The sequence below is a fragment of the Nomascus leucogenys genome, chromosome 4 (assembly GCF_006542625.1).
Source record: "Nomascus leucogenys isolate Asia chromosome 4, Asia_NLE_v1, whole genome shotgun sequence".
NCBI classification, from domain to species: domain Eukaryota; kingdom Metazoa; phylum Chordata; class Mammalia; order Primates; family Hylobatidae; genus Nomascus; species Nomascus leucogenys.
The window spans coordinates 67,807,827-67,823,644 of record NC_044384.1 but is presented as its reverse complement, the minus strand read 5'-3'; the positions used below and the strand labels follow the sequence as shown (position 1 = coordinate 67,823,644).

The 15,818-nt window shown below is 44.0% G+C and overlaps 1 protein-coding gene across 10 annotated transcripts in view; it reads right to left on the bottom strand.

Moving 5' to 3' along the window:
- MTCL1 (microtubule crosslinking factor 1) overlaps positions 1–15,818 on the bottom strand; it is a 130,092-nt gene that overhangs the window by 11,566 nt on the left and 102,708 nt on the right. For 9 of the 10 annotated variants that reach the window (XM_030810745.1, XM_030810742.1, XM_030810746.1 and 6 more), the window contains 3 exons: positions 13,503–13,670; positions 7,356–7,607; positions 2,022–2,318 (listed from right to left, as the gene is read on the bottom strand). In XM_030810745.1, the coding sequence (XP_030666605.1) occupies positions 2,022–2,318; positions 7,356–7,607; positions 13,503–13,670 (717 nt within the window). The remainder of the gene's footprint in view (positions 1–2,021; positions 2,319–7,355; positions 7,608–13,502; positions 13,671–15,818) is intronic. The other variant, XM_030810744.1, reaches the window with a different exon arrangement.

Below are 15,818 nucleotides of genomic sequence, written 5' to 3'. Positions count from 1 at the left end.
TGATGAGGGGCTGGAGCTTCTGCAGTCCAGGGAGAAGCCCACATGAGTGAGAACAACTGGCTATAAACTTTGTCATGGAGCAGGTGGCTCTTCTGTGCTTCCTCAAAGGACCTCACCGACTACACAAATTTCAAAGCGGGATTTGTAACAACCTAAGTGTGAGAGTGAGACTGAGAGAGAGAGAGAGAGTGTGTTATGTTAGAGAGGAAGATGGAAGGTGATAGAGTAACATTAGTGGTCCCAATCTTGCTGTAGAAGTTGGCATGACATCCTTAGACTTGGGCACTTGGTTGGTTTTAAACATTGCCATTTAGAATCAGAGGCAAAGCTACAGTGCCTTCCCCTTTAAGAAGAATGATAGCTGTGTTTGTAGAGAACAACATAAACACAAGGTTGTCTACTGAGAAAACACTCTTGTGCTGATGTGGTTTTGAAGCAGCAAGCCTCTGACTAACAGTAATGGAAGCATATTTTTCAAGACAGTAAATAGCAAGGGGTACCCTTCCCCTTAGTGAGCATGCCCCTTGTCTCTGCCATGCAGGTTCCAGTGGGCTGGAACCCACGCACAGGCTCCTGACCCCACCCCACGTTACCTCTACTATGTAATTGGACTGTACAAGATTGCCAATAGATCAGACAGGGTGGGACTGTGGCGATGTCCTATCAACCTGATACACATTGCTGAGGATAAGGCATTTGACCTTACTGATGTGAGTGAAATATAATTTCTGCATATTTCAACAACACTATTTGATATGGACTCTTCTAAGTCTTAAGTGTTTAGGAGACCAAATGATAGCTGCAGCAACTGTTGAACTGCTTCACAGGTAATGAGTCCTAGAATCAACTTTTTTTTTGGATGGAGTCTCGCTCTGTTGCCCAGGCTGGAGTGCAGTGGCGCGATCTTGGCTCACTACGAGCTCCGCCTCCTGGGTTCACGCCATTCTCCTGCCTCAGCGTCCCAAGTAGCTGGGACTACAGGCGCCCGCCACCATGCCCGACTAATTTTTTTGTATTTTTAGTAGAGACGGGGTTTCACCATGTTAGCCAGGATGGTCTTGATCTCCTGACCTCATGATCCGCCCGCCTTGGCCTCCCAAAGTGCTGGGATTACAGGCATGAGCCACCACGTCCAGCCCTAGAACAACTTTTAAAACAAGGTTTTAAAAATATGAAAACCAGAAAAACATAACTAATGCTGTGCCATGGAAATGTCTACAGCTTAGCTCACCCATTTGGTGGTCTAATTTATGTAAGGTTTCTAAGTGTTGGATTTTTTTCCCTTTGCCCAGAATGTTTTTGGTTATTAGTTTTCTAGAATCAGAAGACTGTACTATTATTTCAAGAAAAGTTGAGGCTGGGTGTGGTAGCTCATACCGGTAATCTCAGCACTTTGGGAAGCCAAGGCAGACAGATCACTTGAGCCCAGGAGTTTGAGACCAGCTTGGGCAACATAGGGAGACCCTGTCTCTACTTAAAAAATAAAATAAAATAAATTAGCCAGGAACGGTAGCATGTGCCTGTGGTCCCAGCTACTCAGGAGGCTGAGGGGGAAGGCTCAATTGAGCCTGGGAGGTCAAGGCTGTGGTGAGCCGTTTTTGGACACTACACTCCACCCTGGGCAAGACAGTGAGACCTCCATCTCCAAAAAAATAAAAAAAAAATAAAAAAAAAAGGAAAAAGAAAAAGTTGAGCATGTACACTTCCCAGAATTATTTACTTCCTCTTGTGTGTGTTATGGGACACACTTATTTGTGAGACCTTCCTTTTGTATAGGACTCTAGTCCAGTATTTCTAAACCTGAAACAAGGGGGAAAAGTTAAACTTGACAGCAGAGCATGCTAATTAAGGGTGAAGCAAAACCCTTGGTGTTGTGAAGATTTCATTTTTACTCAATTCGGAGGTTGCTGTACGCAAAAGTGCTGGAGCCTGCCAGGAGAGGAATCTGGCAGATGCCTTAGGTTTCATGACGGCTCCCTCATTCCACAGTAGTTAACTAGGATGGACAAAACCTGGCTGACCTCAGGGAGGCGGTTCCTGAACTCCCTCTCGGGCCTGTGGGCTGGTGGCTCTTCTGGCTCGTCATCCAGGGACAAGGCATCCAGGTAGAGATTCTCACTGGCCGAGCACCTGTCCGACTCCTTCAGCTTGGACAGCGGCCGGTCTTCAAAGGGGATGGAGTCGGCATCTGCACAAGGCCACATGGCCACAGGACGGGGCATGCGGAGGCTTCCCTGGTGGGGAAAGGGGCGAACGCTGCCGTCTTTTTGATCACAGAGGAAACTGCCACCTTTCCGGGGACTGTTCTCTTTCTGCAACTTGACAATTTTAAAAATGAAAATAATTAGCCTGACGTTTCTGTCTGATGGTCTCCCTAAGAACATCGTTTCTCCACAGTTTGCAATTACACAAAGGTCAGTTTGAAAAATATTGTGAGAAGCAAATGTTCTTAAAGTTCTGATCTTAATTTCAAAATGTAACACAACATTACAGATGCCTTACAAAACCCACAATTTTATCTGGCCCAGAAAATCTGCATTAACCACACACAAGCATGGTGAACTCTTTCTGACACCAATATATGTGTTATTGTACATAACTCTGAGTGTTGTGCTCATGGGAAATTCTACATTTATTACTATTTTTTAATCTAATACTGTTAAAGAACATGTTTAAAACTCTCTTTGGAACTTCCTTCAGAAGTAAAGACATACTCAGTGGAATACTATCAGTGATAGCAAACTTCTGAGTGTGAATCTGATTTTCCTAACTAGCCCCAGGGCATGTGGAACAGGTCCTATCAGTAATTCATGTGAGCAAACTTGAGTTTGTAACCATTTGGTGTTAAACATAACTTACACTTTATTTGAGAGGATAAAAACTTAGCTATAAAGGCAAGTAAAGATCTGGTATGACTGAGTGAAGAAAAAAAAAAAGCCACATTACATTAGAGTCATACTTTTTTCCCTGACTTGGTTGAACTCAAGAAGCGGTAGTGGGCAAGCACAGGGCCACCTGGAATTAGAAGACCTGAGGTGGAACCACAAATGTGTGGCTTGCTGGTTTGCAGGCAGGTGCAACTTCCCGACTCTCCTGAGCTCAGTTTCCTTATCCGTAAGACAGGTTGTGCACGTGGGCTCACTGGAGTCATGCTGTCTAGTGGGAGCCCAGCCCACATAAAGGCATTATGCCTTTCTGGGCCATTTTGCGGCACTAGATGGAGATTTCGTGGAGGTGGCTCAGGAAGGGAGCCCATATGAAATCACAAGGAACTGCTGAGGCAGGCAGGCAGGCAAACGGCTTGCAGGCCACACGGCCTCCCTCCCCAGAGGAGCCTTCACCAGCTTCCACTCCATTCTCCTGATCCCTCCTCATTGCCTCCTTTTCTAAAACAGCCACAGAAAGCACAAGTGAGACCTGAAGCTATTTCCGCCTATGAATCTTTAATGGGGCCTTTATTGGATGACAAGCTCACACTACTGGATTGACTGCTCTTTTGAATAAGTCAAGTATCTGAACGATGAAAGTGACATTTGGATTTGACCTGAAGGAGTGGCCAAATAATGATTTGAAGTCCTCAAGCGCTGAGACTGTTCCAGGAAATTCTAAAACCTCCTTGAATGCAGATCAATTCTTTTTTTTTTTTTTTAAGCATCACTACAAACTGCATCTCTGTGTCCTAATTTGAGCATTCATCCACAAGTTGGACGTAAATATGGTTTCTGTATAGTCAGGAAGAAAGCCATATGAGACAGTAAAGACAAAAGGACGTTTGCTCATTGTTAGTAATTTCTAAGGTGGCAGAACAGAGATTTATCTTTACCTTTGAGAAAGATGGAGTCTGATGCAGCCAAAGCTTACATGTTAGCATCTGAGGCAGTTCACAGTCAAATTAGGGACCCAGCAAAACCTAAAAACTCTACGTTTTAGCTCTGCCCCTCTGCTCTCTCCTCCTCCTCCCTGATGATGACACAGTTCTTTGCAGTTTTCTTAAAGATGCTAACTGCTTTCTTCAAAAAAAAAAAAAAGGAAGGCTTTTTATATGTTCATTTAATGCATGTCGGCACAATTTAGTTTCAACACATGATCATCTCTAAGCTATTTTGGGCAAGAAATTAAAATGCAAGAATCCCATCTGAAGCTGCAAATGTGCACTGAGGGTGTGAGTGAAGGGGGAAAAGAATGACTAAAGAGGAGAGCTATGAACAAGTACCTTCTAACTCAGTAAAGTAGGATTTCAAAAATAAACCCAGGCAGCCAGGAGCAACTTGTACTCAAGCTGCTAAGTGTTAGGTTTCCTAAAAATGAACTGGAGTGGTTGTGGTGGAGATATCTGCTGCTAAGATGCCTCTGGGGTGCTGTAATAGAACGAGTCCTCAGAGGGGGAGGGTTTCCTATAGGAACGAGTCCTCAGAGGGGGAGGGTTTCCTATAGGAGTCATTTCAGCCAGCATCAGCACCTACTTGCAATCTTGCAGTAAAACAACTTTTAATGCAAGTCGAACATTTTAAAGATTTGTATTTTAATACAGGAAACAATAAACCCTCGAGAGTGTCACCTTCTCCAGACTGGTAGAAAGAAAAAAGGCCACTTTGTAAACAGGTTTTAAAAGAATGGATTTTTTAAAAGAATGGCAGCTGATTTAAGAAAGTTACTGGAAGGAGAATGAATGGATGACACTTTTTAGCTTGATAAGTACAGCAAATATAACAGCAAGCTTTACATCATCTGCATGTTAACTGGGAACTCAACAATTCTAAGGAGAAATGTACTGTGATTCCATGAAAGTCTCCTAACCCCACCCCGCAATCAAACTTGGATTGAGACAAGAGACGCTGATAAGAGAGATAAAATGCGTTATATGACCTTAGCCACATTCCCACAGTCATACATCACATAACATGCCTCCTGTGGTGCAGAAATTATGTAGGAATTTAATGACACCAGACAAGTATGAAGCATGTGTTCTGAAAGTGGAAAATGGATTTAGTGTTACTGCTTTCACCATCTGTATTAGGTTATCACAGTCAAGGTTATATTATATGGCTTACCAAGTAGTGAAATATTGAGAGTATACACTGTGAAGAATGTTCAGTTACATCTCTCATTTATCTACGGAGTATGTAGCTAAAAGCTAAATGAACAAGCAACCCAATAACTGACAAATGAACAAAATCTATATACACCCATACACACTTGAACCAATATCCTCTTTTCAGGAAGTCTGGTTAATGCCTATAATTGCTTTACCTCATTTTCAGGAATGGGGCATTAAGATTTAAGAAATCTTCTTTAAAAATGTTTAATATTTTGGGGAAAAGGCCAGATTTAAAAGCCACAATTGCATGTCTGAAGCATCAGTTCATTTGTCACCAATCCTCTTCTAAAAACAGCAATGACATCATTGTACGAAAATGGTGGGATCCATCACACAGATTTCAAGAACAGATGCATGCCCAAAACTCACGTGTTTCGATCTATGATGCTCAAAGATGTCCACCTTGAGGACTGGGTTCTGAGGCTGTCAGTTTGGCCAAACTGTTTCAATACTGATAACTTGGAATTGGAGGTCAGCTCTTGACCACTACTACCTTTCCAAAATATAGTATCAAAATGAGGCTGTGGCTCATCTTTAAGTCACTGACTTTTCAAAAGTTGAGTATCACCACATGTATCTAATTTTTCCTTTACTAGAAATTCTTCATTCCCAAAAGTAAAAATAAAAACCTAAAAGACTTGCTTAATTTATATCCAAGGTGTGACTTCCCAAAGAAATGAAGCCTGTGACAAGTCCAACAAGCCACGATGGCTAACAGGTGAAGGGCACCCTAAAGCGGGCATGGCAGGGATCATGATGGCCTCACTGGGGTACAGGAGGGATGTAAAAAGTGAGTGGCCCTAGAGCACGGGCCAAGAATGAAGCTCCCTGGCGACAAGTTGCCTGGAGTTACTGTGACACCGGTCAACTAAGTTGGATATAATAAATTAGTGGCCATTTTTAAAGAATATATGCCACTTCTATCCCTAAAATTTCCACCTAACCATAGAGCACAGACACACAGGAGATTTAATACAGGAGACTCTTCACAAGTGCTGCATTTCCAAGCCAGAAAGGAAATGGCCAGCATTCCTCTCGATAGGATTTGGGGAATATCAAAGATTAGTAAGGTGACTCATTTGTGTAAGTGGTCAAACCTATGAAGCGTTTCAGCTTTTCTATCTGCAGTGTACTTTCCTTCTTTGGTTTTTTGGAGACGGGGTCTCGGTCTGTCACCCAGGCTGGAATGCAGTGGGGATCATAGCTCACCTGCACTGTATTTTATTCTTCTTAGTGGTTTCCAAGCCAAAGGCTCTTGGTCTTTTTTACCATTTAGTTCATTCTGCCTCCCTCCCTATCCAACATATGCATACACTCACCTTTGTCATTGTACCTGCATAACACAGGCACCATGTCTATGGATAATAGAGCACATTTTTCAAAAGGCTCTATGGGTATTTAAAATAGAGTAATGAGGTTATTTTTCTTGAGCTCAATTTCTTACTGATTAATACATTTCCTTGAGACCTCATAAATTTATAAGTGTGTGACTGGCTGAAATAAACAAAATGTATACTATGTAAAAATCCAGCCAGGGAAGAATTCCAAATCTTCATCAATTTAATTTGTGTATCCCTCAGGAACTACTGCAACTATGCAAACTGTTTTAAGTCTGATGCAATGCAGAGAATGGTTATATTGGCAGAAAAATGACTACCCCCCTCCTCCCCAAATTCATCTGAGTTTCTGAATTGTTTGTTTAACTGAAGATGATGAGCTACCAGCTACCTCTCTTGACTATGGTCCATCTAATCACAGCTCAGCAATATCCACAGCAGGAACACTCACCAGCAAACAGCCTGACTTCCACCTGAATTCACCAATTTCTTTTCTAATGACAACAATTCCATTCAAGTTGGAGCAGTCACTGTGACCACATCTTTAGTGACAAACTTAAAAGTTATAGTTTGTTTTCAACTGAATAAGACCTGAAATAACCTCTTCTTTCCAGTTTAGTCTTTAAATTCCTTTAAAAAGTTATCCCCCCCCCAACCCCCACCCACCCGGCTCTGCCACTACCACATGTACACATAGGAGAGTTACCTATGAACTTTGCAATGAAAAGATCTGTGTCACGGAGAGGCATGCGCCTAGGTCTCCAACACAAGCAATTCTAGTATTTCTCGCTCTTCCTTTGGAAGCCCATGCATCCTGATGCTGCAAGGACCACGAAGCAGCCTAGTGTTTTTGCTTTCTGGGTCCAGTGAGTAGTCTACACTCTGTGCCTATGCTCCAGGGCCCCGGGGTGCCTCCTTACCTGTTCTATCCTCCACAAGAGTTCCTTCTTCTGCCGCTCCCACTCCTGCCGATCTCTGTCCAGGCGGTCGAGAAGTTCCACCTTCTCCCGGTTCCAGTTCTTCTCGCTGTGATGGATCTGCCAGCGCAGGTCCATGACCAGGCTGTGACTGTCAGCCAGGAGCTTCTGGTGCACCTCTCTCTCCTTCAAGGCCCCCTTGCTCTCTGCGGAGGAGCCTAGTTCTCCCAACTTGTTCTCAGTCTTCTCTTCCAGCTGTCAAGGAGAACAGACTTAGGAATTCCCTCTCTGACAAGTCTTGCATTCAAGGATGAAGTCTCAGCACATTTACATGTGATCCCTGGAAACATGTTTAAACCAAGATTTGACCAATCCCATAGTATAAACAAATTTTATTTTTAAAGTCCTAATTAAGAGCGCTTGACACAGACAGTCACAAAGAATGTTAAGCGGTGAGTAAACTGAGCTTCCCATGGCCAGCTTCCCCGCTCCACTTTCCTAGTCTAAGTCACCACTATCTCTTGCCTGTACTTCTGTGTGACTCCTTGTGGGCAGGTCCCATGTCCGTCCCTACATCCTTAGCTCCTATATGGAACCTAGTGATGGGACAGTGACAGAACCTAATAGTTTTCAATAAATATTTGTCAAATACCCAGGAGGTTAAATATCAAAACCAAACAAGATTCTCCATCTTATGTACTCAAACTTGTGAAAACCAAAGAGAAGACCTTAAAAGACAGGGAAAAATGACACATGTCATAGAGGCACAAAGACGAGAATTCCAGGAGACTTCTCATCAGAAACTTTGCAAGTCAAAAGATGATGGAGTGGCATCTAAAGTGCTGCAAGAAAAAAGATCTCAACCTAGACACAATTCTGTACGCAGAAACAGTATCTCTCAAAGAAGAAGGAAAACACTTTTCAACAAATGAAAACTGAAAAAACAAAACAAAACAAAAAAAACCCATTGCCAACAGACCTGCACTTCAGGAAATGAAAAAGGAAGTTCTTTAGGCAGAAGGAATATACCAACAGGTACTTCGATCTATACAGAAAATAAACACTGGAAATGACATCTATGTAAACATAAAACTCATTATTTCTGTTTTAATATTTGATTATCTAAAGCAAAAATTGTTACAATGTGTTGTGTGTTTACAGAATATGTAGAGGTAAACTATGACAGCAATAGCACAAAGGATGGGAAGGAACTGGGAATATACTGTTGCAATTTCCTCAGGCAGCACGAAAAGTAGCCTAATAGGATTTCGAGGTAGACTCTGATTAATTAAATATGTATATTATAAACCCTAGGGCAAACACTAAAACTGCACAACAGCTTGCTGTTCAGTGTCTTGTTTTTATCCTCATAAGCAATCTCTTATATTTTATTAAGTGCACAATTTTAACAAATTGTATACTTTTCAAAGGAAGGCCTTTCACATAGATTGCCTCATTTGGTGTCTACTGCAATCCTGTAAATACGTATAGGTATCCTTATTCCCAGTTTATTTGTGAAGAAATGGCAGCTCAGTGCTTTAGGGACTTGCCTAAGGGACATGGTAAGTCAGTAACCATTATTCATATGTAGAGTTCAATTAACTTTCTTAAAATGAGTTACTTCAAGACCCACTAAAATAATTCATAGCTGATTATCCATGTCTGAACAGATTCTTTTAACTTTTTTGAGACTTTATATATATATATAAAGATTAATGACTTAAACTACCCAGTATTATTATATTTAGAAAGATGTCTGTATCAGTGCTGTAGTTTGGATGTTTGTCCCCCAAACTTCATGTTGAAATCTGATCCCCAGTGTTGGAGATGGGGCCTAGTGGGAGGTGTCCGGGTCATGGGGGTGGACTGTTCATGAATAGATTCATGCCCTGGGGCAGGGAGTGAGTAACTTCTCCCTCTATTATTTCTTTAAGAGCTGGTTGTTTAAAAGAGCCTGGCACCTCCGTTCACCTGTACTTTCTTTCTTGCCATGTGATCTGCACACATCGGCTCCCCTTTGCCTTTTGCTGAGTGGAAGCAGCCTGGCCCTCTCCAGTAGCAGATGCTGGCACCATGCTTCTTGTGCAGCTTGCAGAACTGTAAGCTAAATAAACCTTGTTGTTAAATAAATTACCCAGCCTCAGGTATTCCTTTATAGCAACAGTAAACGGACTAAGACAGGCTGCTGAGTGGTGTGCTTAGTTAAACTGAAAGTTTTTGCCCACAAGGGACTCACTGGGAGAGAGCCAACATCGAATCTCGCCTCTGTAATAAAGGCAAACCCTTCATTAAGCGGGGAGAGCACACTGTTTTGTCCCTGAATCTGAGTGGAACTCAGGCCTTCTTGGAGAGAAAGCAGGGAAAGGCTTGAGGAAGCAGATGACAGCCACAGGCGCGGGTCAGTGGTGATGCTTCTTGATCAATTATTTATAAAATGTAAATCTGGGGAAAATAAAACTTTTTTTAAGTAGAAAGAATGCAGAAACAAAAGAGGGGAGAAACCTCCAGTGTTAGTTAACCAGAAGACTATCAGAAAAGCACCAAGCACCACAAAATCCCAGTTTAAAAGAGCTGCTGGAAGTCCACGTAACCCAGAATGAAAGACAGGCCGCTAAGCCCCTCGCAGGTACGTGTCTGTTCACTTGTAGATGCTTCCAGCCACTAACAGGTCCTCTCTTTAGAATCTCCTCATGCAGCGTACACTTTCTGGGCCCCACATCACCTCTGCTCAGCTGCTTTGTGAAGACAGTGAAGGGGCATTTCTTCTGCCCACAAACTCCTCTGTGTCCACACCTCTCAGGTCTCTCATAGTCAGGGTCACCCCCTCCCCTCAATGCTTAGAGCCCCATCCCCTGCCTACTGAGGGACCTTGTGTCATCAGTGGCCCTACACTGTCAGGTCTCACTGGACAGGCATCCCCGTGACCCCGCGGCTCCTGTTACTGCACTGTCTGTGCTCCTTCTTTCCCCTTCGCTGCCAAACTCAACTTCTGTCCCTCGGCACAGCGCACAGTGCTTCAGCCCCACACCTGACGGCAACTGTTCTTGTCAAGTTTTCCAGTGACCTTCTCACTGCCAAGTTCAACAAAACTTTTTATCCTTCATCTGTCCTGTCCTCTTCAAAGCATCTGATATTGCTGAACTCCACTTGGAACGCCATGGTGTCTCTCCTTTTGGCTTCTGGGACAGCATTTGCTTTGGATTTTCATAAATTTCTCTGGCTGCTTCTTTCCAATCTCTTCTCCCTCCACTAATTTCTGGAAAATGAATATTTTGGTTCCTTCTGAGTTCCTCTCATTCTGTGCACAGTCCTGGAGAGTCCTCCATGGCCCTGCCTCCCACCTCCTCATTCACACCCAGGGATATGTCTTCAGCCCAGCCCTTTTCAAGTCCCAGTGCCTGTGATGACACACACCTCAAATCCAACCTGTCTCCTTTCCATCCCAACTGGTTCTCTCTCTGTGTTCCTGTCTCAGTGATGGCCTATCGCCCAGGCACCCGTACTAGAAACCTGAGAGCCGTGCGAGGTGCCTGTTGCTCCACGGCGTCTCATGAACCGGCCACCAGGCCCGGCCACTCCCTACTCGCTCTGTTTTTTTTCAGATGTGTGCCCTCCACTCCTTCTCCACTGCTGCTGCTTTACTTCAGAGTCACCCCTCTCACCTCCAGTCTCTGCAACCCAGGGCTCCTCAACGTTTTTACTGTGGACCCAGGTGGCAGCCTGGTGAAGCCAAAAGTCTCCTCCTCAATGTTAATTCTGGGATATCCACAACAATTGTAACAGGAAATAGAGAGATGTGTGATTACTTTTTATTCTTTCATTCCATACTTCCTTTCAAAAAGATCCCTGATTTCTGTTGGGCTTGTTGCCTATGTTTATAACCGGAGGACATGCTAAATTTTAGTGGAAAGTTAGTGCATCTCCTTCCTATTCTAGTTCGGCAATTCCCTGATTTCAGTCTATAGACCATTAGCCCCAGGTTAATCCATTCAATTCTAATGGCTCCTAATCCATTCTCTATTTTGAAGCCAGAATAATCTTTTGAAAAAGGGAATCTAAACTTTCATGATAAAATTAGGATTAAAGTATCAATTCCTTAAATATTATTCTTTCCCCTCATACCTAAGCTTCTCAAATGAACCATGCTCCTTTCTTCACGATACTCTTTTTTTTCTTTTGCCTGAAACTTCCTTTCTCTCCTTTTCCATGTTCCAGTTCTTGTCCATCCTTTGAGATTTTTCTCAGCAGGACTTTCACAGCCTTCCCTGAATTCTCAAGCCAAGGCATGTGCCTTGCACGTTCCTGTTCCCTGACAGCCTATATGCGAAAGCCTGGTGGGCACTTTCCACGCTGTTATAAAGGACAGCACTTGTCTAGGTCCCCCACTGCACTGAGAACCCCTTCAAGGAACATCTGATTTGTTGCTGTATCTTCAACATTTAGAGCAAGGTCTGACTTAGGAGTCTGCTAAAGGAATCGTGGACTTGGGAAGTGTTATCAACGTGGGCTCCACTGAAAGAAGGTAACTTGTAGCAGAATTAAACTGTTTTGCATTTAAGTAGAAGAGGGTAAATATGGGATTATTACAAATGGGCTAGCATCATCCCATATTCATTGCTTCCTGGGTTGCAAATGCTTAAGAAACTTCCTAAATCATTTGGGCAGAAGATAAACTCTCTACCTATTACCACCTGGCTTCTGGGCTTGAAGTTCTAGCTTTATTTTTTGGTATTTAGGGACTCTCCCTGAGGGTTTATTTGTAGCAAACCTGTGGGTGGATACTACGTTCCTATAAAACAAAGATGAAATGTTTTGAAACTGGCTTGCATCGAAGATTACACCTCCCTTCTTTAGCTACAGTTCGGGCTTTGAAAACATTTAGCTCCCCCTATAAACATATTTTTTAAATAGGGTTAAAGGCAGCTCATCAGAGACTGTGCTTAGTCATTTCTCCTCCACTGCTGATGCTGCAGACTGGGGACTAAGATAAACAGAACGTCTAGGTCAAATCCCCCACAGGCGGCAGGCAGGAGCCACAATCAGGCCAGCTGCTCTCTCACTTGATGCCCAGGCCTGCAAGGCTGTGTCCCTGCCCCACCCAGGGCTATCAGCTCAGCATCACTGCTTGCTGCGGCCAGGTGGAAATGCAGGGGAACTTGTGGGTACCAGGAGAGTTGGAGTTTTTTTTTTTTTTTTTTTTTTTTTTTTACACATCAAGCCTTTTTCATCTTTCATCAAGACCATGTGACAGGGGTCTCCTTTCCAGGCAATTCTATTCCCTTCATGACCAGGCCAATTCCTATAAAATTTTACTTACTTTATGGTTTGCCTCAAAATAGAGTCTAGCAAATAGATTACCAAGGATACACAGACCTTCCCTCCCTCCTCATGATCAAGGGGCTGGAAGAAACCTCGAGAGACGCTCTCAGCAGCAGATACCATGCAGGGAGTCACATGACATTCAATGGTTTCCAAGGAAGAAACACTTAGGAAAGGATGTTTCTTGTTACGTCTGATCTTAACTCCTATGGCTGTGGTGTAAGACTTCAGAGGGGGCTTCCCTCTGTGGTGTGCGGTGGAGGCAGGAAACCTGGGCTCTCTTCCTGCCCTAGCACTACATGGCTCTGTGATCTGAGCTGAGCTGTTTCTTCTGGGCCTCAGTTTCCTTTGATATAAATAAGGAGACTGAAATGTATTAGAATTCTTGGGCATGCAGTGGGAAGTCTCCAAGTTCTTTTGATATTTCGAAAAATCTCAATGAAAGCATGCATTTACCTTTTTCAAAGACAACTAATCCACAGTCTGCTTTTGCTTTGCTCCTGTCTAGAGTTATGTCAGCTCAGTGTGATGACAGCTTCAGCTTGGCCATCCTCTGATGGAGCCAACTACAAGCTTGTTTAATGCGGAATGGGAGAATACATGCTGCTCTGAAAATGCTGCTTGGTGGAGGCCATACTGCATACTTGGGAGAGGAGACATCAGGGAAAATGGGGCCTCTGCACTTTAAGAAGAGACACAAGCAGCCACTCCTCTCTTTTTTCCTGGACAAGAAGCCCATGGTTCTGAATCTCTCTGTGCCCACTCCCCACCACATATCCTGCACAGCAGAGACACACAGTCAGGATCGAGGGAGACCTGGGAGGGTGGTACCTGTTCCAGACGGCACTTGAGCACGGCCCACTCCACGTCCCAGGCCGCCTTGTCACTGGCATATTGCTGCTGCAGCCGTAGTCGGGCACGCTCGTCCTCCCGCAGCTCCGCACGGAAGTCCTCCAGCAAGGCCTTGAAGGCGCTGAACAGCTGCTGGTTTTCCACCACCTGTGGGAACACTGAGTCAGGCTCCACCACCTCCTTTAAGTGTATTTTTCAGGTCAGAAGAGGAGAGGATCTGGCCACCAAGGTGGTGTGGGGGCTGTTTCCCAGGTGCTGCTGGCAGTGGGTGCAGGGTGGGTGGGGAGTCTGCAGTTAGCCAGGGAGCAAAGGGTCCCCGTTGCTGGCCATCAGTCTCCTGGGCCTGAGACTGAGGGCCTGTTTGATCAGGAGGAACGTAGAAGGAAGGCTGCCCTGGTGACCTGGCAGCTGTGTTCAGACGCTGGAACCTGGGCTGGCACTGTGGGAACCTGCCACAGAGGTGCTGTGGGCCCTGAGGAGCAGGAGCAAGGAAACTGCAGGAGGCCACGGGGAACCCCAAAGCCAGGGCTGCCAGTCACTGTGTGACTTTAGATGTCCAGAACACTGAGTTGGGCTGACAAGACTGTCACGAGGGTGCAGATATGACAAGACCTACACACTCACCTACATATATGCTGCCATTCTAGTGCCACATGTTGCACTAGAGGAGAATTAATAAAGACCGAGAACTCCTATGCACACACAGTGATCAGACTCTGATTGGTGGTTACTAAAAGGTCAAAGATATGACACACGTGGCCACTGTGGGTGGGTGGGTTTAATTATTCAACATTTTGATGTTGAATAATTAAAGCCAAAGGTGAAATGCGTAACCTGTTCATGAAGGCTTTATTGTGGTCCCTTGAGATGGAACTACCAGCCCCCACTTTTCTGCCTCTCGGAAAGAGACAAGCCAGACGCACCCTCACATTTCCAGTATTTGGCACAACCCTTGGCTCATGTTAAGCATGCAAATGTGTCTGGTAAATGAAGAGTGGATTTTTATTACTAATCTGCTTATATCTAACTTAAAATGGTTTATATGTTCTGAAACCTGCCCAGCCCTTTGAAGTCAAATTTCAAAGGCATGATTTCTGTCTTAGTACATTTCAGCAAGGGCATTATATCAGAAAGGTTTGGCCAAATGAATGAAACATGCTGAATCAATTATGGTACCTTGATAATAAAAGCCTCGTGAGCCCATCTCTTCCAACCAGCACTGAAAGCACATCGCAAGCTCTCAGGGCGGTCTCAGAGCATTCTTTTCTGGTGCATTTATGAAGCAGGAGTTATAAAAGCTCTCTAAGTCCCACTGGATATAGATAAGCTCTACTATGAAAAAACAGAGCCCCACCCTCTCAGAATTCCTCATCCCCCAAACTTGATAAACCTCTCCTCCCTGGTTCAGCAAGTACACTGGGACCCCTCCTTCAGGTTCTGCACACACACTGGCCTTCACTCAGCAGTCATGCTTCTAAATCCATCTAGTTGATCCACTAAACATACACAAAAATGGTTAAATATATATGGGAGGAATTTAAGATACTTTGGATGGATGTTTGTATTTACATAAAATTGTGCAGCCACAAAAAAGAATGAAATCATGGCTTTTGCAGCAACATGGATGCAGCTGGAGGCCATTATCCTCAGCAAGTTAATGCAGGAACAGAAAACCAAATACCGCATGTTCTCACTTATATGTGGGAGCCAAACAGTGGGTATACTCAGACAGAGATGGGAACAACAGACACTGGGGATTCCAAAAGGGGTTGCAAGGAGAGGGGCAAGGGTTGAAAAACTACCTATTGGGTACTATGTTCACTACTTAGGTGATGGGGTCATTAGAAGCCCACACCTCAGCATCATGCAATATACCATATAATAAACCTGCACATGTATCCCCTGAACCTAAAATTATATATATATACATATATTCAAAAATAAAGTTGTATTAAAAAGAGAAATTCTTTAATATGAGCAGATTTATTATAGAGATCTCCATAGTCATCCTCAGCATTTAATCAAGTGGATTTTTTTTTTCTGAGACAAGGTCTCGCTCTGTCACCCTGGCTAGAATGCAGTGGATCACGGCTCACTGCAGCCTCAACCTCCTGGGCTCAAGCAGTCCTCCCACCTCAGCCTCCCAAGTAGCTGGGACTATAGGCGTGTGCCGCCATGCCCAGCTAATTTTTGTGTTTTTGGTAGAAACAAGGTTTCATCATGTTGCTCAGGCTGGTCTCAAACTCTGGCCTCAACTGATCCACCTGCCTCAGCCTCAGAAAATGGGATTGTAGG